The sequence below is a fragment of the Strix uralensis genome, chromosome 2 (assembly GCF_047716275.1).
Source record: "Strix uralensis isolate ZFMK-TIS-50842 chromosome 2, bStrUra1, whole genome shotgun sequence".
Classification (NCBI taxonomy): domain Eukaryota; kingdom Metazoa; phylum Chordata; class Aves; order Strigiformes; family Strigidae; genus Strix; species Strix uralensis.
In genome coordinates, this window is record NC_133973.1 from 55,079,651 (window position 1) to 55,107,187 (window position 27,537).

The window sequence follows — 27,537 nt, forward strand, 5'->3', positions numbered from 1 at the left end:
ACACAGATTAAAGCACACAAGCTCTAGTGCATACAAGAAACAAGATAAATAACCCCAAAAGGTCACAGAACATAATCTGAGATCTGTGGATACTTATGTAATAAAAGATAAAACCTGCTTCTGTGTATAAAACTGAGTAATTGCAGTTTTCAATTTCAAGATTTTAAACATGTATAACAACACAGCAATCATTACATGTGCTGCAATACTTTTCCAATAACACGTATGGTTTTCTAATCAGTGAGTAGTACAGCGATGGCCACAATTAAGTACCACAACCAACTGAACTCGAAATGCCTTCGCTAAGTTTTGCTCTATACAGGATGCTATCAGTAAGTTTTGTATTGGATTTATATTTCCATGTAATTCAGAATAGTGTGCTATTAAATCATATTACTTTACACCGCAAAACATTAAGGATAATAAATCACTGTAGACCTACTGCTAATAAGATGGTTTTGGAGCTATAAATGCAGATTCCTTAAAAAAAAAAAAAGTAATCGGCTGTTGAGCTCAACAGGAATTTTCTGGTATAGTTATTCATACATTGGGAAATGCTAATTCTACATTACCCCCCTTCCTGAAACCAAGATATCCATGGAAACAGAAAACAAGAGATGTACTGAAAGTGCAGCAGAATAATCTTATTTCTTTCGTCAGCCATACCACTACGGTTGGGCCAGCAACTGCCACCCCCCAGCAATATTCAAATATATGCTTCTTGGAAAAGAGCAAAAAAAAGCAAGCAGAGAGTGTCCATGCAGCTTTTTTCATGTTTAACAGAGTCTGTATTTTATTTCAGATTTCCATCATACATACATCAAAATATAACAGGCTTCTCTCCCTCCTTACCATATCCCTTCTTCCAGGGTTGATTCTTGGAAGCAAGAAATATTTTTGTGCTTTTCGATACTCCACCCCCTTCCCAGTAAGTACTTTGGCATTTCACTGCACACAGCCTAGTTTATATACTTTTAATTCTATCTAAGGTAAATACAGTTTTGTTAACTAGGCTAACCAGTCTCCTTGATCTGAACCAGTGTGGCTGCTGTTCTCCTGAAAACGTAATTAAGTTAGCAGTCTTTTTAAAACAAAAAAGAGTTGGCAGAGGAGAACATAACTGATAGGCATCCTTTTAGGGAAGCCCGCAGCACTATTTTCTCCTGACTGCAAATGAAGGGAACGGTCATACCCCTTCTTACCTGCCATCCATGCATCCGTTGAAGAAAGTATGCACAAGTCCCAGAGAGCCACTGAGGGTGCTCCACCTGCAAGCTGAAGCAGCTGAGTAGGATTTCACTTACAATTGCTCATCCTCTTGACCAGGAGCCGTTGCAGCAAACGGCACAAGAACTGAGCACTCAGCGCTGCAACAGAGGCTCACCGGCACACAGGATGAGACAAGATGGCAGAGGCAGCCAACACAAATGGGGGTTAGAGAAAAGTAGCGTGGAAGTGTCATGGAAACAGACTGAGGGGGAAGGATGGGTCCTAAGAATTCTAGTAGTAGTAGAAGCTGAAAATAAACTAAAGTTGGGAGAATCCTGGAGTCAAAAGATGCAATTGTGAACAACTGTGAAGTCCACCAGACACCTGCATTTTCCATCTCAATCATAGGTACATAAAGGTAACAGCCAACTGCTGAAATTTGGATCTTAAGATTCAATATATGACATATAAAAAGATTACTGCTATTCCATATAACAGATGATGTATTTAATAACATAAACAAACCAGCCACCCAGAACAAGGAATATATATACAATAACTGCACAGACACAAAAACACAAAACGCCAGCATTTCTTAGATGGACAGGTTTAAAAAAAGAAAAAAAAAAATAAATCTAGGTCCACAGAACAAGCAGGACTACTCTATAGGATCTCCCAAATCATTTAAGCCAAAGTGTCTACAAACTACAGCTCTGGGACTTGTCCTTTGCAGGTGCTGAATTGAGGCTTTTTCTTGCAGAAGTGCTAAGCAGTTGCGACTACTACAGAGGTAGAAACTTGCTGATCACATGAGGAAAGATGGCCAAACACCAGCACCAAGCCATGTCTGGCAGAAAGGAGGATTCTGGCATTTGCCTAAGATAATGGAAAATAAATACTTTTAAAATACATTTCAGACCAGATGAGAAAAAACAACACATTTATCCTCATTATTTGGAGAGGGCTACAGAAGTGTCCAGCACCACGAAAAAATCAGATTTACGTGTCCCATATTGCACATGAAGACCTAGATCTTCAGCTGGTTTAGCCTTAATCATTTCATACCTCAATTCCCCTTCTATAAACAGATAATAAAAAGCTGTATAATCTTACAGCAGCAGTGTAAAATAAATTCATTATAGTTTTAAGTATGCAGATACAATAAGAGTGCCACAGAGCAGCTTTGAGGAAACTAGCAATTTTGTGCACACTGCAGATTATGGATGCAGGTAATCTGAACCAGAGGTGGTATGGGCAAAAAGAAATATTGAGCAGCTGATCTTTGTCAGAACACTATCCCACCTGCACACACAGAAATACAGGAGTGCCATGAAAAAAAAAAAAAAAAAAAAGCAGCACACAACAAATAAAACCCCAACAACTATGCAAGTAAAGATGAAGTTGCTCTGTCAACGTTTTGCTCTGCATTGTTATTTGCCAATTTTGACATAACATATGCAGAAAATGCTCAATTCTCAGAGTAATTCTAGTTTTCACTGAGCACTGCAGAAAATGTTTTTAATAGTTAGGAAAAAAATGGACATTTTTATCATACAACATTTCCAGGTTTCCCCATGAAGACTATTTTTTTTCTTATGGAAAAACATGATTCTTTAAAAAGTTAAAAAAACTTAATATTTCAAACATAAGGAGTCTAAAATTGAAGATGTGAGGACATGACATAATAAAATTTACTTATTGAAAGAAGTGCTAGATATTTTGTACTCTGGACTTTAAGACCTTTGCCAAATGCTTCCTGCATTTGGATAAAAGAGGCAGCTAAGGCTTCATTATGTACCAGTATGAGATCTACTATTTTGTGTAAGTTTAAGTTTCTTGTATTAGATACAAATGTTGCTAACATCATTAGACAATTTTTTTTTTCAGAAATGGCTTATCATATCACATTCTTAATGCATTTGTGTTCACTTTTTCCAAGAGTTGGTTAATGCAGCCAAAACTGCACTCTTCCAGCAACCCTCAACAAGGCTATTAGATCTCGTATCACTTTAACAAGTTTTCTGTCAGGTTTTTCCCCTGCTAAGGTGACACCTTCATTTTAATTGTAAAACCAACCCTAATACTTTAAGATGCTGATACAATTTACAAGAACCTCAACTACAGCAAAACAAAATATTTGTATTTCATTAACTCATTTTAAGATACCTCAATAAACTCTTTTTCTTAAATTTCCACTGAAATGTTGGATTTCCTGTAATTCAGAAGTTAGCAAGCCAACATTTTACAAGTTTAGTAGTTCCTATAGAATTTATACAGACTTAAAAAACAAAATTCACATCTTGCTTCCAATATCAATCTTTGATAATTCATTAAAAGCAGTATTTCTTTCCCTGATCTGTATCAACAATATCATAATATAAGTATTTGGCAACTATCAAACACAGAGATCCTCCAGTAAATGAGGAAGGGAGTGACAGAAGCATTTGTCTTCCAGATGTAAAAACAAATGTTTTAGACAAATTTCTTACCCAACTCCCAATTCAAAGCAAACCTGAGTGAAAACTTCTGTAAATCCCTCAAACTATTTTCCTGTGGGATTTTTTTTGCTGGGATAGGTTCAAAGCAAAGGAAGAGAACTTCCACTGATAAAAAGAAAAATCAAAATAAAGACAAACCACATTGTTAAGTTCCAATGAAGATGGGAGTTAAGAGGCAAAGCATACCACCTATGAATAAAAATTAAAGCAAACAAAAGGAATACAGAAGCCTGTTGCAAATATCCTACGAGTTAACGGACTGGTCTGGCCCAGAGGTACACTCTTAGGATATGTCTTAGGATGCAAGCCTCAATACTGCAATAAATCACAAATGAATAAGTATTTTTCAAGATAAGTAAAAAATTTACTCACAGGCAGACCAGCATTGCTCAAAATAAATTCACATGCCATTAAAATTTTAAATGGCAAAGTCAGGCAAATCCTTCCCTCCACATCACTGTCACCTGTGCTGAGCTGTGTCAATGCTTCACTTCCTCCAGATCCCTGACATTCCTCCACTTCACACCCTCTGGTACCCTCTTCAGAAGAGCAGATCCTAGTACTGCAGTTGCCCTGTAGGCAGCTGAGCACATGGAGAAGCTGAAACCACAAACTGCTGCTTCCTCTCAGCTACCTGAAGAGTCAACACGTGGCATGAGAGCAGCAGGGCAACCCCAAAGAAACTGCTGGCTCACACAGCACCACCTGGTTTATGGCATGACAACTCTGAGGTGAAAGCTCTCAAGAAGCACTGGAGTGCCTCATAAAAATACTTTAGTTTACAGAAACATCTACATTTAATCTAGATTAGGAAGAGTGACACCAGCAGGTCGATGGGGAGGATCCTGCCTGACATTTGGCCCTGGTAAGGCACACCTGGAGTACTGAGTCCAATTCTTGGCTCCCCAGTGCAAGAGAGATACAGGCATACTGAGCAAGTCCAGTAATGGGCCACAAAGATGATTAAGAGCATCCGACAAACAAGGAGAGGCTAAGAGATCTGGGACTGCTCAGCCTGGAGAGGAGAAGGCTTGAGGGGGCACATCCATCTGTATAAATACCTGATGGGAAGAGTAAAGAAGAGAAAGCCAGGCTCTCCTCAGTGGTGTCCAGTGACAGGACAAGGAGGAATGGTCACAAATTTAAATACAGGAAATTTCATCTGAACAAAGAAAAGTATTTTCTTACAATGAGGGTGGTTGAATACTGACTCAGGTTGCCCACAGAGGCTGTGGAGTCTCTACCCTTGGATATATTTTAAACCCAACTGGACACAGTCCTGAGGAACCTACTGTGTGTTCACCATGCTCTGAGAAGGGGGTTGGACCTGATGACCTCCAGAGGTACACTTCCAGCCTCAACCGTTCTACAGTTCTGTATACATTAAGATTAAATGACCACCCTGCTTGATGCCAAATAAGAATAGAAATACAGCACATATACAAGCATCAGCAAACACAGAGACAGTCAATTAAGTCTCCAACTTAAAAGCTACATGGGCAGAACTACAATAGCTAGAGATTTTGCTTATAATTTTTTGGCCTTGACCCCCTCTCTTAAGGTCCCTTTGCTGTTTGATGAGGTGACATTTTGTAGAGCCAATTTTTGGATTCAAAAGAACAGTTTAATGAGTCAAGTGGGTGCCAACTTGGCCTCAAAACTGAGGAACGGGTTGATTTTTATCTCATTCTCTTTAAACACTCATTCTGTTCCTGCTATTTCTCTCCCCAACATGCATTTATTTCTCTCATTTCTTCTGCATGCTGTTTAATCTTTTGCATCCATCTGGAATAACCCTCCCCTGTCATCACTGTATCCTGAATCACCAGTAAGTGACATTCTTGAAGTAATAATTTAAGAGCCATTGCCACAATGCAGTCCCTGCTTCCTGCTTAAGTTTCACACTAATTTCTATTTTTTGCTCCAAAAACAAAAGGCAATGTCATCCACAACTATAATAAGATCTCCACTGCAAAGCTGTAATTATTATTCTTTAAGGGCTTGCCAACACTTCTTTCTAAAATGGTAGTAAAAATGTGTACAAACAAGCACATCTCACCAGTACTCTGCCTAGGAATGCTTCTGAGGCAAGATCTCGCAAGAAAGGTTTGCAGAAGCTGGAGAAATTTAGCATAACCTATTGCAGTTCAGGTGATTTATAGCAGTTACATTTAAAGGGCTGCTACCAGTGAGTACGCAGGACAAGAACAGGTGTACTCTTTCTAAGGATAAGTGATTTCATTTTTCTTCCCACTGGTCATTTTCCTCTATCTCCTCATCATTTCCACTTGCTTTGCCCTTTCCTCTTCAGCTATCTTACTAATTCAGTCTTAAACTCCAATTTCTACCTGCTTATAGCTGGTGTTGCTACTATATGTATTCAGGATCAAAAAAAAAAAAAAAAAAAAGACTGCAAGCTGTGCCTTGAATACTAATCCATCTAAACCACAGGATTTTCTTCATCCACTAAATTAATGCCGTTTCTATTGTCTTCAGTACTCCTTCCCCATTGCTCTTTCATTGAGATCTCCAGTGGACTCCTTGCCTTTTTCAGAACATAAAGCTATTTTTCCAGGCAGGGTATGAATCATTTTTAACTAAGTGGTATTAATTTCGAAAAGTAAGATTGAGAAGCAAAGAATGGGTGCTTAAGGCACACATTCTACTTCCAACTTGGAGCCAGAGAAAACGCAGAATTTAAATTGAGAGCACATAAGTTTGGCTGTTCTTGTGTGAAGATGAGAATGAAAGTAAAGGAATTTAAATTGAGAAGGCTGAGGGGAGACCTCATCACTCTCTACAACTACCTGAAAGGACATTGTAGAGAGGTTGGTGCTGGTCTCTTCTCACAGGTGATTAGTGACAGAACAAGGGGGAACGGCTTTAAACTCCAACAGGGGAGGTTCAGACTGGACATTAGGAAAAAATTTTTCACAGAAAGAGTGGTCAGACAGTGGAATAGGCTGCCCAGGGAGGTGGTGGAGTCACCATCCCTGGGTGTGTTTAAGGGTCGTTTAGATGAGATGCTGGGGGATATGGTGTAGGGGAGAACTTTGTAGAGTAGGGCTGATGGTTGGACTCGACGATCCCAAGGGTCTTTTCCAACCTGAATGATTCTATGAATGCTGCAAATTCTCAGGCAAACCATTTTATTAAAACAATAGTGCTGCTTTACTAGCCTACAGCAGGACTGCAGGTAAAAGCTCTTCTTCAACTTCAAGCTACACCAGCTGAGAACAACAATCCAACTCATTCCTTCCCTGCAAGATCCTACCAGATCTGTCTCTGCAAAAGGAGATCTGCATGAGATCTACAAAATTTTACCACATCTTTCTGCATCTTCATTCTCTAGAAAATTCCTCCAAGTCTGCTGGTTCACTGTAGTAATGAAGAAAAGTCTTACTTTTCAAATGGTGTAAAATGACCCAGATCATTTTGACCTGCAAAGGCAAAAGGCGCACAAGTGACTCTGGCACAAATTATAAACACCCAACAACTTTGAGCAATTTGGGGCCATACAGGCACCAGTGCCTTCTTCAGCTGCAACTGGAAGATGATGTCCAGCAACCACTTAACAACTTTGTGTTAACTTGCTCCAGGAACACATCACCCTGTTAGAACCATCTTATCAAACATATAGGATAACATAAAAGCAGCAATTAGAACAGCTGAACTTACCTACATGCTGATCTTTAGAAAATCCAAGAACCTACCATTTAAAAAAAGGAGGTGATCAATAGAGACCACCAAAACAAACAGCTACAAGGTTGCTGGAGGACTAATGGAATAAATCAAGACAGAAAAGAGCATGAACACATTGCCCAGACATTACACTGCACACCTTTTTCCCTCTTCGGGTAGTATGTTCCCAATTTACAGTTTAGTCAGCTTCCACAACCCCTTCAAATCAATATATATTCAAGCAGAGACAACAAAAGTTTGCAGAATTTGCTCCTATATCCAAAGCTGCAAGAATAGTTGCATTATCCACATGACCTACTACTCTTCAGAGAATCCTCAAGAAGCCTTAAAAACAAGATGACTGCTAACTCTCTCAGGAAACACTAGAAAGAAAAGGGAAAAAAGAGTGTAGAAGATCTAATCCCTGTGTCATGCATCATTCTTATCTTTTGGCTTGAGAAACACTAGGATTTTTCTCCAAGATCCCTCAAAAAGCACTTGCAAGTTGCAATTGCACTGTGACCTGATGGGAGACAAAGCTCACTCTAAAGCTGGCAGCCCATCAATTATCCCTTCTAATCCAACCAACCCTGACAGCTATAAATTCTCATAAATAAAGCATTTTCTTACCTAACTATAGTTACTTGTAAGTTAGTACTTCAAAGGTACCATCATGTTGTACAAACTTGAAAGCTGTCTTCTGGATCTTCTAAGACAAAATTCAAGGAAACACTAAAGGTCAGGTTGGATGGGGCTCTGAGAAATCTGATATAGTTATGTCCCTGCTCATTGCGGGGCTGTTGGACTAGATGACCTTTAAAGGTCCCTTCCAACCTAAACCATTCTATAATTGTATGATTCTATAACACGATATATAGCATGAGCACAGCCAGTGTGACAATCTGATTTATAACATATTTCATTTACTTGCTAAAGGATGTGAAATTAACCTGTGTTGCGACCATTTGCTGTCATTAGCCCAGCACTATCTTGCTATAGGGATGATCAAATGCTTCCTGACATGTCAACCTCAAAGCGCTTATAGGACAAGGGCCAAAGGATATAGGAATCCTGAGGGAGGAGTGGCCCATCATACCGTCTTGAGCCACTGATACATCACTTGGCAACTCACCACAAATCTTTCATAGCCTCAGTCCTCTTCAAGGGAAGGGGGGAAAATGAACAAACAGAAATGGTTTCACATTTATGTTTCAGTCAGCTCCTCCTTAACCTCTAACAGAGCAACCCAAGTAGACAGGAAGAGGAGATGATCACACTGGAGAACACAGCTTTTATAGAGCACAGCACATGCAAATACTCCACAGTCCTGGAAGCTTCTGTGAGCAACAGTAAGCAAGCTGTATGAAGAGACAAGAATTATTCTAGCACTCCTAATTTAATGGTGCCTTTCTGTTATATCATGCAATGTTGCCATGGACTGCAGTTCTAATGGTTCATCTTTCCTCACTTAAGCACTAAAGCATGCTTTCAACAAAGTCAGTATTATACAGTTTAAGAAAAGTGTGTCTCAGGAAAAGGGACATCCTTAAGTCATCCCCAGTCTGCCTTAAGACTGGTATAGTTCCTAAATATAAGTCAGGTCCATTTGGGCTCTAACCTCCAGTGGACTTGTGAGGCAACCTTTCCATAACATCCCTTCTAGGGACCACTAACAGTATAACCACCCATACATCTTCTCTAAAAACTAAAAAGGCAACAGAAATAGTCTTGGAGCTTTCCAAACTGATTTCAAAGAGCCTTCAGCTGAGTAGCTTCAAAATGACAGTTCTGCTTTAGTCTCCCAGATTAGCTTGTTAAGTCTACGAGCGTAACATTGGAAATGGCATATCTAACGTAATAAAGCAAATAGCTGCAGACATGAAATTTGGAGTTCTAACCCAACAATAAACAGAAAAACAAAACAAAAAAAACCCAAAGAATGCAAGAGGCTAATAAGATTGCAGCTTTGCTTTCTTAATTATTCTTTTCAAAATATCATTCCGCTATATCACACTTCTTGAATAAGCTAATGCAGCCAAAGTTAAAAGTCTCAGAAAACAGTCAGGAGAAGAGCATACCCTTGAAAGGTCTCCTAATTTGAGTAGGAAGCAGTCTGCATATCTGTCAACAGGTCTTCATGACCAAAATACCAATTGCCTACATCAAGGAGATCAATTTGCAAAGTTTAATCAACACCTCAGTATCCTTACATATTTGTCATTCATGATTAGCTTCAATACTCATCACACAATGGTCACACATTATAAGAAAATACATAATTTGTAAGAGTACATACAAATATATGTATATTTGAAAACTAGCAACCCTAAAAATCAGCATGCTTATAAAAAACAAGAAAGTCCTTAGAAACATGCTATAGGACCTGCATTAAGACCCAACAGCTATATTTAATAAACCACATGCAAATAAGCTTTATCAAGTATAAAGGTCTCACATGTCCAATGTATTTGGTCTGCACAATGACACACAAATTGTTCTTGATTCATGAGAAAAACTGCTGATCTTACAAACTAAATACACTGGACACAACTTCAAATAAAGGCTTAGTAAACCATTTAAGATGTAATAATTTGCTTTTGCTTTAAAAGTCCTCATGCCAAGCATAGTTTTTCCTAGTCTTTTCATTTCTTCCACAGTGCCCCTTCCCTCTCTTTTCGAGCCAATGCCAAGCTCATTATTTCCCACTCTTTATGCATACATATCTAACAGAGTAAGGCACTCCATCTTAACATGTATGACCTCAGTAATTCCATGGCTCCAGATCAGCCTCGTAAATCCAACCATCACACATTAGAAACAAGCTCTTAATTTGTGCTCCCTCTTCTGGCTTTACAAGCATACAACACAATCACAGTAGGGTGACACAGAGACCACTCGAACACGGCCACCACAACACCGTTTGCAGTCTCCCCTCCACAAAAAACAACACAGAGCTGTAAAGAAGGTGCTTCCGACCTGCACGTTACTGCTCGCTGCACTGTAACACACTACAGATATAACCCAGATTAGTATTCATGAGAGTGATTTATCTTATTTCACTGCTCAACACAAAAGACCAAGTACTCAGCTTCCAAGGATGGCACAAAAATAGCTTCACGCTAATTTTTTAAGCCCATCCTAATGTTAATTTTAGCTCTGGAAAACCATCACATGTAGCAGAACAAACAGCCCAGCACCTTCCATAAGGAAAAAAAGCAGTAACATTAAAGGCTCATATTTGGCTATGTCTGGCATAAGAGGCCTTCGTTTTCAAGCTTATAATGCATTTTAATCATTGTTACATTTATTTTCATAATAAAAACAAGAACACTGGTTATTTATCTGTATCGACTTTGTCATCAAAGAACAAGAGGAAAAGGAAGGGGGAAAAAAGCCAGCTGCACAGTAGCTTACTTTTCCAGCATAACATTCTGCAGTGGAGGTTTATTTTCAGAAAACTATAGTTGCCAGTAGTGTAGCCTTCTTAAGTCATTTTGGTAGAAGCTGTCAAAATATATGTTCACTGGAGCCTTGATGGATTTGGAACACTTTATCTGGCTTTATTTTACAACAAAACGGAAATTTCTCATTATCCTCTAATAAAAGTACTTCGGGAAGTGTTAAGTTTGGGTGGGAAAAGAGCAAGTAAAATCACCTATGGTTTTCTCTGGAACACATGGGATATATGCTACAAAGTGGGACTAGACAGAGGCAAAGTTTGAGGAAGGCAGGGAGGAACATGATTTAGGCATATTTGTCCACAAGGACTTAGGAATTGTTATCAGAATAAGGCAGTGTTGGAGGGAAGCTTCAGGAACCGTTGGCCATTGGGAGCCCTAAGTCTCGTCTCTGCTCTGCATGACTGTGTTAGATTGTGAGAGAATAAAAGCCACAGTTAAACCCAGAAAAAGGGGCTGGAAACCAAGAACTCCCTTTCCTAGGCAACTGGCCCAGCTAACTACAACTACTTAACAGCCACACATTATATTCTTCACAGCTCCATTTTTATTCTTGCATTTGCAACTAAATTCTTTCTCCTTGGAATATCCTAATGCCTGGTAGTCAGGAGTGACAGATGTTGGCTCAGACCTTCAGCCTTCAGAGGGGATATGAAATGCACGAACTCTGAAGTAGTGCAGAAATTCTGCAACACCATTGCGCCTGTTAATATTTTCTACTAGCTACTGCCAAATGGTTTCCCAGATCTGCTCATCAGGGACATCTGGTATTCTGCATTAGCCAACATGAACTGGTCTGGAACAGTCACTAACCTCAGGAACGTGGTGTAAATTCTCATATTAAAAGATGCTTTTTGGTGATAACAAAGTTACTTGACTCTTCTGAAGCTTAGAAGTACCAGAATTTTAGAAGATATCACATGCCACGGCAAATGGGCTCTGGAGTTCACCTACACACTTGCCTCACCACCTATCAAATCTTGTTTGGCATACAGCTGTTTTAGTTTCTGGAGAGATTTGTTCAAAAGCAAATGATTCTGCATGGTCTGTAGACAGGTCCAGAAATGGTGCTTATAAACTCACATAGAAGGCAAGTTAACATACGTGAAACTAGCTAACAGCAGCTGACTTTTATATACCAAATAACAAATGTAAGGACATTCCAGAGTAGGTGGCTTACCTCTTGCCCTCCATGTTTTTGATTTATTCTACAGTTCTTGTAGATAAATGAACATTTAAACTACAGAAAAAATCCTGGAGAAATCTAAACATAAGTCATCATAATATAATTTACCAACAAACACTCATCAGCCGACCAACAGCATGTCCTCCAGATTCTCAACACTTTATTTACTGTTTACCCTCGCGGAGTAGAAAAATGGTGATAAAATTCCATTTTGTTTTTACCAACATACACAGACTGCTACAGTCTGTAAACCTTTCTAAATTACAGTTTATATTAAGAATTAAGTGTTACGCACTGCAGCCTGTGGAAAATGGATGAGAAGACACTTTTCCCAATGAAGCATATGAAAGCTGAAAGGCGCTTTTTTTTTTTTTGTGGTAGTAATATGTCACACCCCCAAACAGAATAGAACGCTTGCAAAATGCAAGCATTTTAAAGACTTTCCCCATAACATCTCATCCACACATTCATACTAAAGCCAAACATAGCTGAAATCTGTAGTAGACAGACCTTTCAACCTTTTTGCTTAATTTCATCAGCTAGAAGTTAAATTACATGCCACAAAAATGTCTATTCTAATACATTTTATACTACATCAGACTATAAAGTTCCAGAAGAATCTGACTCTTGATGGTATGTAAGGCTTGCAAAGAGCACAACTACTGAAGTTCATTTTTGTTGGATACACTGTTCCATAAAACTTCTCTCTCTTAAGTCTGTTTTGCCTTTTTTTTTGTTTGTGTAAGTGCTCTGGAGGTCCAACGTTTTTAATGAAAAAAAGGTAAAAAAAAAATAAAATCCCCCACTTTACCTCACCTGAAAATTTAGTATTGTATATCTCTAAAAAAGCCCCCTTTTCATCGGTTCCTAAATGTTGTAATTCACCAGCATGGAGAAGTTTTTCCTCTCCTCCAGTTTTTTTTAAAAACAGTACCTGAAACTAAGCACAATGTTCCAGGTGAAAGTGGATTATCTCACTGGATCTTATAATATATTTCCCATTACAATGGAAACAAAGAAATTATTTTTAAAAATACAGCCAAGTCCATCCCTTACCTAGTGGATGAACACTGTTTTTTAGATGCTGCCATTGAATACTGATGGGTTTTTCCACAAGTAACACAAAAAAATACAAGGGTTTATTCTGCAAATGGTTAAGAAGTTATAAACCAGCAACATGCATGAAAAGTTTCCTCTAAAGTACTAATAGACATGTCACACTAGACATTCTCAGCAAAAGCATTTCCCCAGATTTCCTGACCCGTTTAAGATAAAATCAGAAGAAAAAAAAAAAAAAAAAAAGAGTGAGGGTGAAGCTATCGCCAATGCTTATGCAGCTCCCATCCAAGGGAGCAGACTCTTGGCTAAATCCAGAAACAAGCTGAGCAGACTGCAGGTGATCCACTCTTCTGTCACCACCAAGTGCCACTGCAATCAATCAGAATAACTATAGGGACACGGGACAGAGGAAAGCAGACACTTTTACAACAAAAATGTAAAAAGTATATTTTTAATTTTAGTGTGTGTAGGGGCATCAAAGAAAATATTCAACTAGGTAATCAGAACTGGTGGCTTCTTCTGGAATAACAATTCTCTCTCATGTTTTACCAGGTGACAGACGAATTCTGTGATCTGATCTTTATATTAAGTCCAGGCAGAGTCAATGCCTGATGATTACAGAGGTAGGTTTTCCATCCAATTAACCACCATCATCATCAGTGAGTATTTGTGTTTTCTGTACGTGTCAATAAATGTCAAAAAATACTGAACAAGTCACCATGCACTACACTGTAAAAATATCTTACTGCAGAGATGAAGTAGTATTTTTTTCTTCTGCTGGGGAACCGTAACTTTCAACACAACAGGCACAAGTTATGAAAGTCTAACTTGTAACTTGAGAATGAAAAGACATGGTCTTTGCCTCTCAAATGACTGTTACATTTATATAGCAAAGACTCTCAATACATACTTCAGAGGAGCTGTGCAGTAAGCTGAGTGTGTGCACACTGGTGCATTTACACACCCCTATACCCCCAAACATGCAACTCCTTTATCATTATTAATGCTGGTTATTCAGCAAATTATTCAAAACAGTTGCTGGACTAAACTTCACAGTTTGGAGAGTAGATCACGTCATCTGGAAATGTAACACAAATTTTACATCCCAGCTGAAGAGTCTGCCAAGCTTGGGAACCATCACTTTCAGAAGCACAGGGAAACAGACCTAAAAATGTACAGCAGGTTTCCTTCCCTCGACCAACCCGACAGCAGTAGCTACTGCAGCACTGTGCTGAAGGCGCTTCATTAATTCCACTCAGGGTATGTGGGGCCAGTTGTGGTTGACCAGGCAAAGAGAACCGGCATCTGGGACAGGCAGGTCCTACCAGATTAAATCAGAGCAACACTTAAACCTGCAAAGAAAGTTCTGGCTGAAATTCAAGTTACACTCTTATTTACTTAATGAGTAAAGAGACACTGTACAACAGGGTTATTTGACCTATGCAGCGTGCATACAGTTTGTCTGGAAGGAAAAAAAAAAAATCCCACAGCATTTCAGTTATAAGGGATGTATCATTCAGTTCACAAAGTAAGTGAAGAGGGAATAAAATGACTGTATGTATTTGAAAAATTAAGTAGCCAAGTTGTCTTTACTTACTTTTGCAAAGTTCACGTGAAAACAAGAGTGAAGTTTCCTTATCATTTCACATAACACTACAGAAACTTTAAGCCTTCCTTTCACTAAAGGCAGAACCAACAGCAAATTTGCTATCTACGCTCAAAATTGCTTTCCCCTGAACCTAAGTATAAAGGAAAGCACAGACCACCTATCCACCCCCACACCCCCCCAACACCTTTAAAAGCCAGAATATTGAACTAATTAATACCAAAATAAAAATGGTGCAAGAAGGTGGTTTTTTGTGGTCAGAGTACCCACACACACGTGTGCGCACATCCCTGCCAACAGTGCCAAGCAATCATGACAACTTGTGAGTCAGCATTAAGTACTCATCATGAAAAGGGAGATCTAGCATAAGAAAGCTGCCTGAGTGGAAAACTGATTGGAGGGGGGTGGGGAAAGGAAATAAAGCAGCAAACCATACCACAGAAATTGAGACAAACTGCTTTCTGCTTACCACCACATTTTGACATAGAAAAAAAGAGTATTTTGACCACTGGATAGAATAAATGTCAATTGTTATCATTACAGATTGGTAAACACATGTTAATCAAGTAATATTTTATGCAGCTAAAATCAATTTCAGAGATTTTGAGATAATGCCCAGTAGGATAGGTATTGTCCTCTAATTAGAAAGCTGCACATTGCAGCACTGAACTATGAACCATTTGAAAAAAATCAAAGTAATGCCGCTTTATCTTGTCCTACAAAAGAAGTATTTTAAACATTTAACATGAAAACAGTATTTCTCTTTTTGAGAAGCAGCACGTAACATGAGAAAATAGGATGAACTCTGACATTAATGGCTAATGAACACAAATGAAAGGGAAACACTTTCACAAGTGTACACTTGTCCATTCATCTCAAGACCACAGAACACTACGAGTTCAAGAAGAGCTTTAGAAAACACAACAAAAAGCAAATCACCATTCTGCCATTATATAAATACAAAGTACTTTTGTTGAGATGAAGGATGAAGCTTGCACTGACATCTGGAAGAGTGAAGGTTCCTCCCTTACCCTTTACATAGCAGGCTGCTATTACCTTTATTAAACAGTCACCATGATAGGTAGCACACCCAGGCGCCATGGGCAACTTGAGTCCAATAGGGCAAGTGTGGAAACAATTTTCAGGGGCAAAGAATCTGCCAGCTTCCCACAATGCCATTTCCACTGCCCTTCTGGAATATCCCCATCTCATCAAGGCCTGTCAAAGTACCTTAATGCCTACTAAAGGCATCAAAAGAAAAGAAGAATCAATGTTTTCCTTTGAAAAAAACCCTTTGTTTTCAGTAAACAAATATGCAATATATTCAGCATGAAATATGAAGATACTGGAAGCTTTTTATCTAAGCATGTCAACTAAAGCAAAACAGACTTGTATTCCACTGTTTGTACTCCATCAACATTACTTACAAAGTGGTCTTCTTTAAGATGTACTGAATATTAGTCATCCAGATGCACGATGTTAGCCATGTGGAAGAAGATTTAAAACTACGGTATTTTTAATTATGCATCCTGACAGGAATTCCCTTGATATACTATATTTTTATACAATTAAAAAAACAAGCCAAAAGAGATTGAGTAGTTCTTCATTAAAATTTTTCAGTGGAATAATTTGTTGTGGGGTTTTTTAGAGTGATCCTTTAGATGTATCCTTCAAGATCCCGGTAACCACCAACCATATTTGTATAAGGAATAACAGAAGTTATAGCAGGAACTGAAAAATCGTTGTATGGAAACTCCTTGAAGTTTACTCCTGTTTGTGTGAAAAAAGAGAAAGCTGCATTGTTCAAAGCTGAATTTAAAATTAAGGCTAATTAATGCACCTATAAAACTTCCATTTCCAGCTCTGAAATGAAGAGTATTTGAAAAGCAGGCCATTAATACTCTCCAATTATTTTTTGTGGCTTCAGAAGCAGCACACACTACACTAGCTTCTGTAAGATGTTCTTTCCAAGTTCAGAAATAGAGCATTTGAAAAGAAAATTTTAACCTCTTCAGACAGTTTCCAGAACCTGGAAAACATGTACGTGGAAAGGCTATAACCACAAACTCACTACTATGAATGAACACGTTCATTATTTAAAAAATAAAATTTAAAAAATTAAACAACATCTCATTTGTCCTTGACAGTTCATCCTCTACAAGCAATGTAGGAAAATTAATCCCTTGGACAACCACTCTCCTCTCCTGCCTAATAAGGTAAAGACATGAAGAGTAATCTGCTTTTTAGAACAATTCATACTAATAGGAAGCCAGTTTCTTGAGCCTGTACGGCACAGGAGCAGGGGTGGAATATCTTGACACATCAGGACGTGCGTAATACATAAAAGCTGCATTTAGCACTCAGAACTTGCACTTGGTTTCGAAGGTGCCCAGGCAAAGCTGAGTCACTCGAAGGCAACAGAACAGGCTCCAAAAGCAGGAGAAGGTGGAGACAGGGAAGCCAGAGGAGCCAGGAAAGACCTGAAGAATTTCAGAGGGGCCGAAGCAGCTTCTCCCCCCTTCAAACCATCTTTTCCAGGAAACACCCTTCTCTCCAAATTCACTCCAGCGTGGTGTTCTCGCATAGCCTCCCCACTTCTCAGTTCCCAGAGGCAATTGACTGGAGGTCTGTCTCTGCAGTCTCCCACAGCAGCTCCCACCACTGAATGTGGCGCAACACAACAGAGCTGATCAGATGCCAGAAGTCCCACTTTCCTTCCTCTTCTTCCACCTTGCTGCCCATGCTCCAATCACTTCTGCCAGGCCAGTTTAGATATCTCTATACCAGTAGAAAAGAAACATAGCAAAACCAGTTTTCTAGTGGGTTTAGTCTCTGAAGTAGCTCACCATGGTGTAAGATGTACATAAAGACTGCAGGGAATACAATGGGGGGAAAAAAAGCAGAAGAAAGCAGAGATCAGACCCCACAGTCTGGAGGCCTCCTGCCATCAGCAGTTACATCAGGTTGACCATATTACAGAAGTGTCTTCTCAAATTGCTTTGGAATGCCAGGGCCTACTCCTAGTTCTTCCCTATACCAATGAAAAAAACTAAATGCTTTCTATTTTGGGGGAATTTTTTTTAAGCCACAATAAAATATAATCATGTTCTCCAGTTACTATGGATTTTGCACTCAAGTTATCTGCATTTGAGGGAGAAAAAAAAGTCACAGGGCTCACCAACCATCACGTGCAGAGGATGAGCTTCCCCCTGCGAAAAACCACCATCCTAATTACAGTGTCTCTTAAGCAACAGATATGCAGGGAGACAGGGACCACCTTGTTACTTCATGTGTTGAGCTAGTTCAAGCTCAGCCACCAGAAACCCCTTGGAGAAAGAGTGAGTTTCAAGAAGAAACTCAAGACCTTAAAAAAAAAAGAAAGATATTTCTTTCTGTTGCAATGCTGGAGTGAATTCTTCCTTTTTTTAAATAGCAGTCACGCACATTACAGCACATCTAACCAATTAACTCAGCCAGCCTTACGAAGCAAATAAACTCCTACCCAGGCAACAATGCAAGTTCATCTTCACATAAAGAACAATTACTTCAATTCACTCATGGCAAATAAGCCCTCGTTCCATACAACATTCATTAACTTTCTTTCTCCAATGTCTTCTTTCTTCCTCTGCCACTCCTCCCCTATTACACACTGTAGCCTCTGCTCACCCTGCCCTCAAAGCACAATAGTCAAGTACAGATCATTCCCCACACACAGTTCTTCTCTGTCCCTCTTCACTGTATGTCCTGGCAGAGGAGAGTGCACCCCTTGAAAACATGACAGGTAATGTACAAAACATAATGCAAAGTAAAAACCTAGGCAGATAGCCAACTTCATGCATCTCGCCCTGGAAAAGTATTTTTCTTCAAAGGTAAAAATTAACATTTTGGTTAATATCATCTGAGGTTTTCAACACATAAAAAGAAAAATCAAGAAAAGTAGATGCCTTTAAATTACAATTTGCATGTGATCTATAACCTAATGTCAGTAAAAAAAGCATGTGAATCTTGATCATTTCTACCTGAACACATAAACTACGTTTTGACTTGATTAGTCATATCGCACAGTCAAAACAAGCGACACTCGTCTTTCCTGCGCTAAAGCTGTACAACCTGCTGTACTGCAGTGTTAAACAAACAGCCCACTTCTTTCTAGAGTAGTCAAGGCCTTAAAGGTAGTACTATAGTAACTTTCCATTTTTTGTGGGATTAATGTCACAAGCAAAGAAAAATCTGAACCTTAGCACCATTGGTGCAGGCTCTTCTGCACAACTGCAATCTCCACTCTCTTACGACTCCTGTTATGGACACTTCAAGAAAATCAGGCTTGTGATAGCCTCAGTTAGAGCAAGCCAAAGTCAGTGCCACTGGTCAGGCATTCAGGTAAATACGAAGCATCATGGCTTTACTAATCTTAGATATTTCAAGACTACTTCTCCAGTTCTCCACCGCGCTATTTCAGTCAGATACAGAGCACAAGTGAAATACACGCAGCTCGGACCTGTAACACGCGCCTAGCTTGTTCTACATGGCTTGTGTAATTGTTAGTGCTTCTGGTTGCTTTTACTGCCATAGAATAATGGGCATTTTGTTCTCTAAACATATGAGCACTGCCAAATCCAGAGTAATATAATCACAAATTAAAGATTAAAAACAAACAGTGAAACTGCAAAATCTATAAGCAAGGTAAGCAAAACCTTACGGGCTGCATAATGCTGGAAAAGTATTTTATATAAATGTGCAAGCACTTGTAACACATGAGAAAGGTTGACAATTCATCTGAACAATAAAAACTAAATTATGCAAGAACTTCTGGAAAATTTTCATCCTAAACAGGGTTCAATCAGTACTACAAAATTTTACAAATACTCTTTTTACATTTTCTTCCCAAACAAGGTTATTTTCAACAATTATGTCTTCTCTTCACCACCACCCAAAACCAAACAAAAAAAGTACATATACAGAAATAAATTCTGAAGAACAGAAGGGACACTTTCTTGGCCTTTTTGATTGTTAAAGTAAATCACTAAGTAGTTTTCATCAATCCACACAGGTATACTTTTTGTGTCTATAGATATCTTTAAAAAAAAAAAAAAGTCATAACACATTCCAATATCCCAAGTCTCTTTCCCTTAAAGTTTCAAAAATGTCAAGCAGAACCCAAAAATAAACTCTATCAAGAACCAGATCATAAAAGGGTTCATCCTCAACACTTGACTTTAGCATACAAATATTCCTTCTTTATCTCCACCACCTTCTTTTTATTCTCTGTATAAATCTCCTTTTTACCGATGGTTCTCATAATCTTGCAAGATATCCACCTATTCTCCAGAACTTTATCTTCCCAAACTCCCACAGCTAAAACTTATACCCAGCAATTCCCCTCACTAACTTTATAATAATTAAAACAAAAAAGCTTGCACTCACTACCTACTGACAATGTTTTTATAATAGAATTATTTGAAAAAGAGAAGCCAGCATTTCATCTAAAGCTATGTGCTGGTTTTGGCTGGGGTAGAGTTAATTTTCTTCATAGCAGCTACTATGGGGCTATGTTTTGGATTTGTGCTGGAAACAGTGCTGATAATACAGGAGCGCTTTAGTTACTGCTGAGCAGTGCTTACACAGCATCAAGGGCTTTTCTGCTTCTCCCCCCACCCCACCAGTGGTAGAGCTGGGGGTGCACAAGAAGGTGGGAGGGGACACAGCTGGGACAGCTGACCCCCACTGACCAAAGGGATATTCCGTAATACATGACATCATGCTCAGCAATCAACTAGGGGGAAGGTTGGCTGAGGGGCTGCTGTTCAGGGACAAGCTGGGCATCCGTCGGTGGTAAGCAATTGTTTTCATTTGCACCACTTGTCTTTCTTGGGTTTTATTTCTCTGTTATTTTGCTTTTCATTACAATTTATTATTTTTATTTCATTTAAATTATTAAACTGTTCTTATCTCAACCCATGAGTTTTCTCACTTTTACCCTTCCAGTTCTCTTCCCCCCATCCCACTGGGTGGGAGTAAGTGAGGGGCTGTGTGATGCTTAGCTGCTGGCTGGGCAGCTATTAACTCTTAAAACAGTTATGAAAATACCCCAAGTCAATCAGCAACTGTTTTCCTTACCATCAAAGGAAGTTATTTTTGTCCAAGCAATAAATCTCACAAGGGACTTTCCTTAAAAGATACTAATCAGCTTTTTATCACGTCCTTCTCCTATTTTAAGTCACCAGTGAAAATTATTTAACAGGATGCAGCACTGCATTACTCACCACCATGCTCATTCTACTTCTTCAGAGTGTTCTTACTCATTCAAATCATTTTTTCTTTAAGTTCTTCTTTGCTGGTTATTAAAACTAATGAAAATAAATTTCTCGGTTTGTAGCCAATAATCAACCTATTAAAGGGAGTTTCTACAGACTCCACACTAAAGGAATACTTCCAAGAGACTTCCACAACACCAGGTCCCAATTTAGGTCAGAGAGGCTTTTGAGTCCTGGAGTACTCCACATTTCTAACTCCAATGTACTTTTACACGTTTAGATTTTAAGCACTGTTTATTTCACTAGGATTTGAACATGCAACTGATTACTGAAATTTATATTATTGGCACTGCTCTTTGCTTCATTTCCAGTCAATGGAATAATTATCAGAAACAGTCTCACAGATTCTTTTAAAAGTCTTCAAACATACCTTCAATAAACATACAACCTTTTGAGTTCACATTTCTTCAAGGTAGTTCAGGAAACTTTAATCACAATTAAGACAAATATTTCTCGAAATGTAATGCAGTTCTCAAGAAAAAAGGTGAAACGAATTCATGGTTATTTGAATTATCATCCAGTATAATAAAATCCTTTTTAGAATTAAATTACCTCCTTTAAGCATAGGAAGGATAATCATAGGCTTTCTTACTGACAGTGTCTTTTGTAAATACTGAAAATAACTTACAAGCTATGATATTGTCATTTCAAAGAGTACTTATGAAAATTGTTCCAAAAATCGTATGTAAAATAACATCAGTAACTTAATTACACTTTTAATTGTCTCTCCATTAAGGTGGCTTGTTAAACACCACAGCAAAATAAAAACATGACAACGAAAATCACAGGTAAAGATGCTACTCTGATAAACTAAAGAAAAGATAGATTACCATCCCAAAATCTTATCAAATTCCTTAAAAAAAAAAAAAAAAAAAGAAACATTTTTTTTAAAAATAGAACTGACTAATCTCAAAAGCTTAAATCTGGAAAACATACATCTGCTTGGCCATATAAAAATAACTAAACCATGAAGCCAAGCAACCTTGTTCTCTCTGTAAAAAACAGAGCCTAGTATTCAGAAACTACAAACACAGCTTCTGGTTTGTTAGATTTTAAGACAAATCTAAGAGAGGTCCTTTCACATCAGTTTTCCAGGACATCTAAAGACAGTATCTGGAGAGAACAGGACTGAGCACAGGGCTACAAAGGCTGAAAAACAAGACAACAAATGTTAAGACTCTTGAGATTTGGAGTCTGTTTAGACTGGCTTCACGTTTATAAGCAGTAAGAACCCAAAAGCCCAAACATTTATGCAGGTACCAAGTCAATCTACCTGATTAGAGATGCCTAGCTATGGAAAGATAAGCACAAGAGATGAAAACGTGAGATTTATCCATCCCAATGCAAAAGGACTTTGTAAGAGGTTTCTTCCTCAGTGAGAAACCCAGCCTCAGGTTTAGTATAATCACAGGGAAAAAGCCATTTTTGAGTGCTCTCTGCAAAGAAGAGCTGTCAGGGTTTTGGGATTGTTTTCTTGTTGTCGTTTTAAAGCTGATTCCAAGGGGTACAGCAGGGGTATGGCTATTCGCATCCAGTTTTTAATGGAATAAATTCAAAGCTCAACAATAATGGACAGCAATGCAAAACTTGAGCAGAAAAGTAAAGATCCAGGTATTACCTACACAATTTACCTACCACAAATTAGCACTGCTGTTAAGGACAGGTCCAAGTCTTGCTGGTAACCTGTTTGTTATATGGGGTTAACTCTCTATTAATTACACTTTTAACAGCCACAATGAGGTACTGCAACTGCCTATTTTCTTACCCCATACTGCAGTCCTATTTGTGGGGGCTTCCTTTCTGGTGACAAATGGCTTGCATGAGCTCAGAACTTCTCCCACGAAGGTAACTGTGTGACAGGGACGTCCAAGCCACCCTTCCCAGTATTGCCACAGCTTACAGACTGATGGCCACTCACATGGACAACCATGTTATTTTCTACCTAGTGTTATTTGGCAGAGCTACAGGGGCAGGGGCACAGGAGCTATGTGTCCCAACTCTAGAGGGTCACTGTCCCACTCAGTCACATTCAGGTGGTTTCCAAGCAGCCATCCTTCCGTACGAAAGTTCTACATCCTGCTTTGAAAGCTCTGAAATAGAACTGACCTCTACAGACATCATGAGAACAGTCATTCCCAATAAACAGATTTTCTAACTAAAAATATATTCTATGAATACCATGTTAACTCTTGCTAACCCCCATTCACTATTCTGACCTATTGTTTCATAGTTATCTGTCCAGTATCGACTAGAAACTTGACACTGTGCCCTTTGCTCAGATTTACGTAGATCTGAAAACACTCCATTTCATATTTGGCACAGCAGCACCGTCATTCCTCCACTCCTCATACCTATGCTCAAGAATCACCACTTCATACCTGTGCTCATTATACTCTTTCCCCAAGCAGCTCCTAAAAGCAATTAAGAGAGAATACCAGGCAAGACAGACTTCTGATCCAACCTAATGTGGCAATTTTTATGCGCACATTATCTATCCTACTAATCCTCCCTCCCAAACTAGACACCACCACACCATACAGGCTTATGCAGCCCACACTACAGAGATATTCACCTGCTTTGCACAGTTCCACATCAGAGTACTGATCCGTTAAACAAGACTTGTCAATCATTCTCTACACTTGGAAATTCATTACAAGAAAAGGGCGTTGTAGGGTTTTTTTCTCCAGAACATAACACCACAAGATTCATACCAAAACAATTATTTTAGACCATTACTAGATTGGTGAATTTCCAAAGGAAGGGGCAGAGGGAGAAAGGCTATGTCAGTGGAAGTGTGATCACAGTATTTCTACACAATGTTTTTGTTTTCAGTGTCAGGTAGGCATCTCCAATTTTTAGAAATCAACAGAAACTTTACAATGAAGCATCTACATTTGATGCATACTACACATGACGGACGTACAAAGGCAAGGAAATAAAAAGATTACCAGAGATCACATCTGTCATAAAACCAGTTTGGTGTTCTCTTCCCTTTCTGCACACATCCCTTTTCCAGATTATGACCATATTCCCCACTCACCCAGGAACTACGGATGTCTGTTGAAGCAGCTGCAGAAGTGAGAGTCTCTAAAAGACTCTACACACACAGGTACCACATAAAAAAACCTGCACAGATAAGTAAAATATAATAACGTTTTATGTATGCTACGTAAAATCTCGTATCTAGTAGCCACCTTCTAAGACTTTATACACCATCTTAAGCTTATTCTAGATAAAAGCTCTTATCATTAATTGATCAAGGCAAAATTTAAATTCCCATCACATCTATTAAAATTATACCATGACTTTAAGTATCCCTTCCAGCAGCCATGTATAACAGAGCTTATCCATGCCACCGCCTGCAGATCAAAGCTGCAGACTACAACTGTAATAGCTGACTTGTAACCTAAGCTGAGAAGATCTGAATGCACAACAAAATAAAATTGAAAAAAAATAAAGTCATAAAAAAGTTCAGCGCCAGTTAAGTTCAAAACAACTTTCTGTAGGTAATCTGTCTACAAGATCTCACTCTCAGTGCAATACTGTTTACCATCTCACTCCTTTCTTTCAGAAAGGCCTTCCTTCTAACAGCAAAGAAAGAACCAGCATTTTCAGGCAAACAAGTTTTTCAACCCAAAACACAGAGGGATTAAAAATGGGGTTTACACTGGAACCTGTCTACTCTGTGAAGCTCTCATAAAATTGGAACAGACACCTAGCTGTTACCTAGGAAACAGCAAGTAAAGTCCTATGTAAACTATTAGGTCATTTAACAACCAGGAAATTAGAACTGAAAAGAGTAGCTTAGTACAGAAATTATTTACTGCAATCTACAATACAAACTCAGTCCCGAAGTACTTCATATTCTTGAATCAAGCAAAGCCCGACACAAGCTTTGAAACATGGGATTTCATTTCAGAAGGAACTTTCAGGTTCTTCTGGAGAAATGCTATGATCTTCCTTTACTTAAACACAAATCTCACCATTGGCAACACCTGTGTCTTCAAGTATGCAGAAAGCTATGGATTTTGGACACATCATCAAAGACTGAAGCTTACAATACATACATAAAAACTGCCGTCTACCTCAGTTATTGATATTTCCAAGTGGTATAGCCCTTTCTCTCCCTTTGATTCTAGCTCAAGCATGACATGAGGATCTGGGAGCTCTAAAACACTGTTTCCAAACAAATAGAAGAGGTCAAGGAATTCAGCTACCTACGAAGAAATACCATACTACGTCACCTGCTCCTTATCTATACAAGCATGTTTTCCCTCTCCTCAAAGTTTCCACTGTAGGTACTGCTGCTGCAGCTCTAGCTGTATCAGCCGGGAACACGACCCAAGGAAAGCCAAGCAGGCTGCTAGCGCTGTAGCCGTCACATCGTGTAAAATTACTGTGAGCAGGATGAGACAATGATGTGCTTGAATGATAGCAGCTGTTCTGCGCTGGCATCGCCACAAGCAGAGCTGTAATCACAGCCAGGTGCAATGGTGGGAATTTTGGGGGATAAAGGCTACGCCTGCACCTGTGGCGCTCTGTAACTTCCACCCATGCAATATTTGTTTAAGGACCATCTGTCATTTTGACAAGCTCCCTACCTGAGCGTCACTGGAGCCTGCTACCTTTCATATTTCCTTAACAAGGCCTTTCTCCCTTTGGTACAACATCCACTTTCAGTCTCACAGGCACTTTAAAACCAGAAAAGGATATGGTAACTATGGTGTAGGAACCACTGAATCATAAGAATTCGCAACACTCCTAGTTACTGTGATCAAAGCTAAATCCTTTAGGAAGATTATCTGCACCAGAACCCTGAAAAATTCCTCCAACTCCAGTACTTTTATACTGCATCTTCTGAGATAAAGCACGTTTTCCCCCTTTACTGAGAAGGGCAACCTACACCTACACTTAACTACGGGGAGAACATGCTAACAGGGGCTGCTGTGCTGCTTGATCCATCTATGCAGCTTCGGGCCTGGCAACTAGCTGCGAACGCAACAGTCTACAGCTAGAGACCACAACTCTGAGGCCATTACAAGGAAGGTTTATTGGGAAAGCAAGGAAAAAAGAAGAAGAAATCCTAGTCAACCACTCATTTGAACACCGAGAAGCACATGCCTTATGCGCAAGGGGTAAGAGACGCCAAATCCCCTGGCGCCCCAGCACCCACCATCGTGTGAAACGGCAGAGGGGCAGCGCTCAGAATCTGGCGATGATTTCACCACTTCTCTAAAAATATCGCTCCTGAAGGAGCCGGCGTGTCCGAAGCGACGCGCACCGCGGGCGCGGCGGGGAGCGGCGGGGCAGGGCGAGCCCCTTCCCGCCGGCGCGGCCAGGCCAGGCGGGGCTCCGCTCCCTCACAAGTTCGCCCCCTCCCCCGGCAGCCGCCCGCACCGCACCGCACCCGCGGAGGCGGCGCGACCACCCCCCTACGCCCGCCCCGGTCCCGGCTCCCGTCGCCGCTTTTGCATTTTCAGCACCGCTCCGGTGGACCCTCCGCGGCAGCGTTTAGCGGCGGGCACCCCTCCTGCCCAGCGCCCAGGGGCGCCCGCCGCGGGACGCGCTCGCTGCCCCTCGGGAAGGGAGAGGGCGCCCACCCGCCCGCGCGGCCCCGGCAGGTGCCAGCGGCGGCAGCGAGCGCCCGGTGCCCCACCCCGAGACCTTCGCCCCGCTGCGAGGGAAGTTGAGAGGGGCGCGGGCGCTCCCCACGCCGGGCAGCCCCCCACCCCCCTTCCCGCCCCCGCTGGGCAGGGGCAGCGGCCGCGGGACGCCCGCGGGTCGCGGAGCAGCGGCGGCTGCAGCAGACACCTACCCGGAGAGCTTCCCAATCTTCACAAAGCTAAACACATCCATCCATGCAGCCGGCTAGCTCTGCCCGTCACAGTCACTCACTCCAGCGGCGGCGGCAGCTCCATGTCGGGAGAAGGTTGCGTCCAGTGGCAGCAACAGCCCTGGCGAAGGCAGGAGCCGGCGGAGGCAGAGGCTGCTACCCCCCTCCGGCAGGGAGCTGGGCGTGCAGCATCTCGCAGGAGCAGCGTTCATCTGCGCGCAGCCCTTCCCCTCTGCTTCCCCCCCCCCCCCCCCCCCCCCCGCTCTCCGCCTGCCTTGCCCCCTCGCCGGGGCAACTCAAGGATCGGAGAGGGCGCCGGGGGCTGCCCGGCAGGAGGGCTGCCCGCAGCCCGGGCCCCCGCCGCGCCGCGCACCGGGAGGCTGAGGGGGAGGCGGCAGCGCTCCGCCGCCGCTTTGCAGTATCCCCAAAGGACGGAGGCGGCGGGGGGGGCGCTGAGGAAGGTGGAGGGTGTAGAAGGGGGAGTTTCTCCTCTCGCCGGCAATGTCTCCCCCTCCTGTGGGGGAGCGGAGGGCGCAAGCGGCGGCGGCGGCGCGGAGGAGCGCCGCCCGCTGGCTCCAGCCCGAGGCGGCGCTGCGGCCGCCGGGAGCGGGCCGGGGGGCCGGGGGGGCCTGGCCGCCCCCCGCCGCCGCGGGGCTCCCCGCAGAGCCTCCCGGAGCCGTGGTGGCGGGGACG

General features: G+C 40.9%; 1 protein-coding gene across 4 annotated transcripts in view; it reads right to left on the bottom strand.

The window, feature by feature from the left end:
• Positions 1-26,937, bottom strand: part of FRMPD4 (FERM and PDZ domain containing 4) — a 360,814-nt gene extending 333,877 nt beyond the window's left edge. For all 4 annotated transcript variants that reach the window (XM_074858808.1, XM_074858805.1, XM_074858803.1 and 1 more), the window contains exon 1: positions 26,827-26,937. Coding sequence is in view for 3 of the 4 variants with exons in the window: in XM_074858805.1 (XP_074714906.1) it covers positions 26,827-26,867 (41 nt within the window). In the remaining variant the exon portion in view is untranslated. The remainder of the gene's footprint in view (positions 1-26,826) is intronic.
• Between the last annotated feature and the right edge of the window lie 600 nt (positions 26,938-27,537).